The 2,507-nt window shown below is 36.3% G+C and overlaps 1 protein-coding gene across 1 annotated transcript in view; it reads right to left on the reverse strand.

Annotated features, from left to right (window-relative positions):
• Positions 1-2,507, reverse strand: part of LOC107684124 (vesicle transport through interaction with t-SNAREs homolog 1A-like) — a 133,237-nt gene that overhangs the window by 125,959 nt on the left and 4,771 nt on the right. Inside the window, exons 2-3 of the mRNA XM_016480337.1 lie at positions 1,753-1,811; positions 1,086-1,196 (exon numbers count right to left, since the gene is read on the reverse strand). Of these exons, the coding sequence (XP_016335823.1) occupies positions 1,086-1,196; positions 1,753-1,811 (170 nt within the window). The remainder of the gene's footprint in view (positions 1-1,085; positions 1,197-1,752; positions 1,812-2,507) is intronic.

A 2,507-nucleotide genomic window follows, 5' to 3' on the forward strand; every position in this document is an offset into this window, starting at 1 on the left:
TATATATATATATATATATATATATAATTTTAGTGTATGTATGCACTTGATTAAAGTGGAAGTACAACAAATGACGAATGTGTGAATGTGAATAACTTTTTTTTTAATATATACTGAGATATATCAGTATACACAAAAATATGTGTTATAAACATATATTCATATTATTACTGTAACACATAAGGGTTTACTAGAAATATAGTATATTAATGTGGAAGGATGACAAATGATAAAATTAAAAATCTATTATTATTAAAAATCTATTTTAGTTCATTCATTGTGCCATCTTGCAACATGAACTATATAAATTTATTTAGTTATTTAATTTATTTAATATAATTATTTTAGATCTATCTATCCATCTATATATTAAAGTGGAAGTACAACAAATGACGAATGTGTGAATGTGAATAACTTTTTTTTTAATATATACTGAGATATATCAGTATACACAAAAATATGTGTTATAAACATATATTCATATTATTACTGTAACACATAAGGGTTTACTAGAAATATAGTATATTAACCTGCTCTCAGAAACTCTTAAAAAACACAAAGGCAAGGCCAACCTCATATTCCAAATATTAAAACTTTTAAGTTTGTTTATTGTGTTCAGTTTATCCACTCCTTATCCAATATAACATAACTGTGACCACCTCAGAGAAAACAAAAATATGTGTATTTTAATAGGATTATTATAGTACGGGAGTAAGAAAGACAAACGTGGTGATGTAAAACAAGCAAAGGAAAAATTTGGCTTGAGAGGAAAAGCGCCTTGAGAGGTTTGATGTGTGTGGGGTGGATTCTTCACGGGCAGATAGAGTTATGAATAACTAAACAAGGACTTCTGGCAAAAAAATACAGGTCTGCTCTCATTGGCCCAAGTGGTAGTTGCAAAAACTACACTCTAAATTAAACACAGTGGAAATTTCAATGACCTTCAGTGGTTTTAGAGTTGAAGAACCAAGCTTCAGACCATGTGTGTATGTGCGCATGTTTATGTGAAGAAGAAAGTTGCCAATGAAAGCATTCACTCAATACGCGTGTGCTTTGTTTGGTATAAGGACGTTTTTAATACTCACAAACTCTTTCTCAAGTTTCTCCATCTCTTGCTTGTAGCTCTTCAGACGGCTGCTGTACATGCCTCGGCTCTGAATAGGGATCTCTCGAACCTCCAGGTCCATCTGCTCGAGCTAGAAACATCAATTAAATTCAGTGTAAACAATCAAACTATTTCACATACCATTTTGATACAAAAACAATTAAACTGTCTAGCTTGTTTATTGTCAACTGGAGGCAGCGCAGAGGCATCGATTCATGCACCCGGCAAAACAAGTCATGTTAGAAGGTGCCGCTTAATTAAAACCTCAGGCACGGTTGAGCTCTGACAACTACGACATGTGTCCGTGTCACATGTGAGCAAACCGGCGTGCACAAAAGGGCCCCCACTGATTTACACTGTCCAATCAACATGACATGATGGGACAATTTACATGCAACACACATCCCTCCTTTCGGCACCTGCCACAGCGCCTTCCCCCAATAATGGCGTGAAATGTGTTGCACGGTGTCACTTAAAAGCGCATTATGTGGATGTGATCACACCAATAGCACCGAGCAGCCTTCAGCCAGATGAAGAGTGTTTCATGTCACTGGTGACATTGCAGGTGTTGTTTATGCAGGGGGGGAACTTTTCCAAATTCATTATTTAGAAAACGAGTGAGTGGAAATTACTGATCAAAGACCCACCAACTCTCTGACTTCTTCAAGCTGTTTGTCGACATTTAGAACCAGCTGTGTCTTCTCCTCTGAAAGAGAAAAAGAGGAAAACATATTGATCAGTGGATGGAGGAGCTGTGCTTCATGACAACAGCCCGACTCCCCCGCAACAACTAGGGAGCAAATAAAAACAAGCCTGTATTTGAAGATATATTTACACATTCTCAACACACAGAGATCCATATTTGATGTGTCTTATTTTTCCACATGTAAACGCCTTTGTTATTTCGTGAAGGAGCGCAGAGACGCCTCTTGGCAACTCAAAAGAGGAGAGACAATGTCAGCACCACCCAACTCTGCCATTCTGCCACCCACTCAGAACGACTACAATGAGGTTCTATTGGTTTTTTCCACTGGTAAGAGCCAGGCCAAAGTATAGAGCATGAATTTCCCTTTCGTAATTTGCATCTGCATCACCTCACTAATGTTTATTTGAAAGATGAAATACATACTGTACATCGTATCTAACTCTCCAAGCATGTTCATGAAGCTTTTTCTAAAACTAAGAGAGGCTGTAATCTTGGGGGTGTGGTTAGGAACCACACGAAATTTCAACATTGATAACAATAAAAAATGTTACTTGAGCACCAAATCACCATATTTGAATTTTCTGGTATTTCTGACATTGAAGACTGGAGTAATGGCTGCTGAAAATTCAGTTTTGCCATCACAGGAATAAATTACTAGTCAAAATTTATATAAACATAGAAAACACTTATTTTAAA

Source organism: Sinocyclocheilus anshuiensis, unplaced genomic scaffold, assembly GCF_001515605.1.
Source record: "Sinocyclocheilus anshuiensis isolate Anshui unplaced genomic scaffold, SAMN03320099.WGS_v1.1 scaffold553, whole genome shotgun sequence".
In the NCBI taxonomy this organism is placed as follows: domain Eukaryota; kingdom Metazoa; phylum Chordata; class Actinopteri; order Cypriniformes; family Cyprinidae; genus Sinocyclocheilus; species Sinocyclocheilus anshuiensis.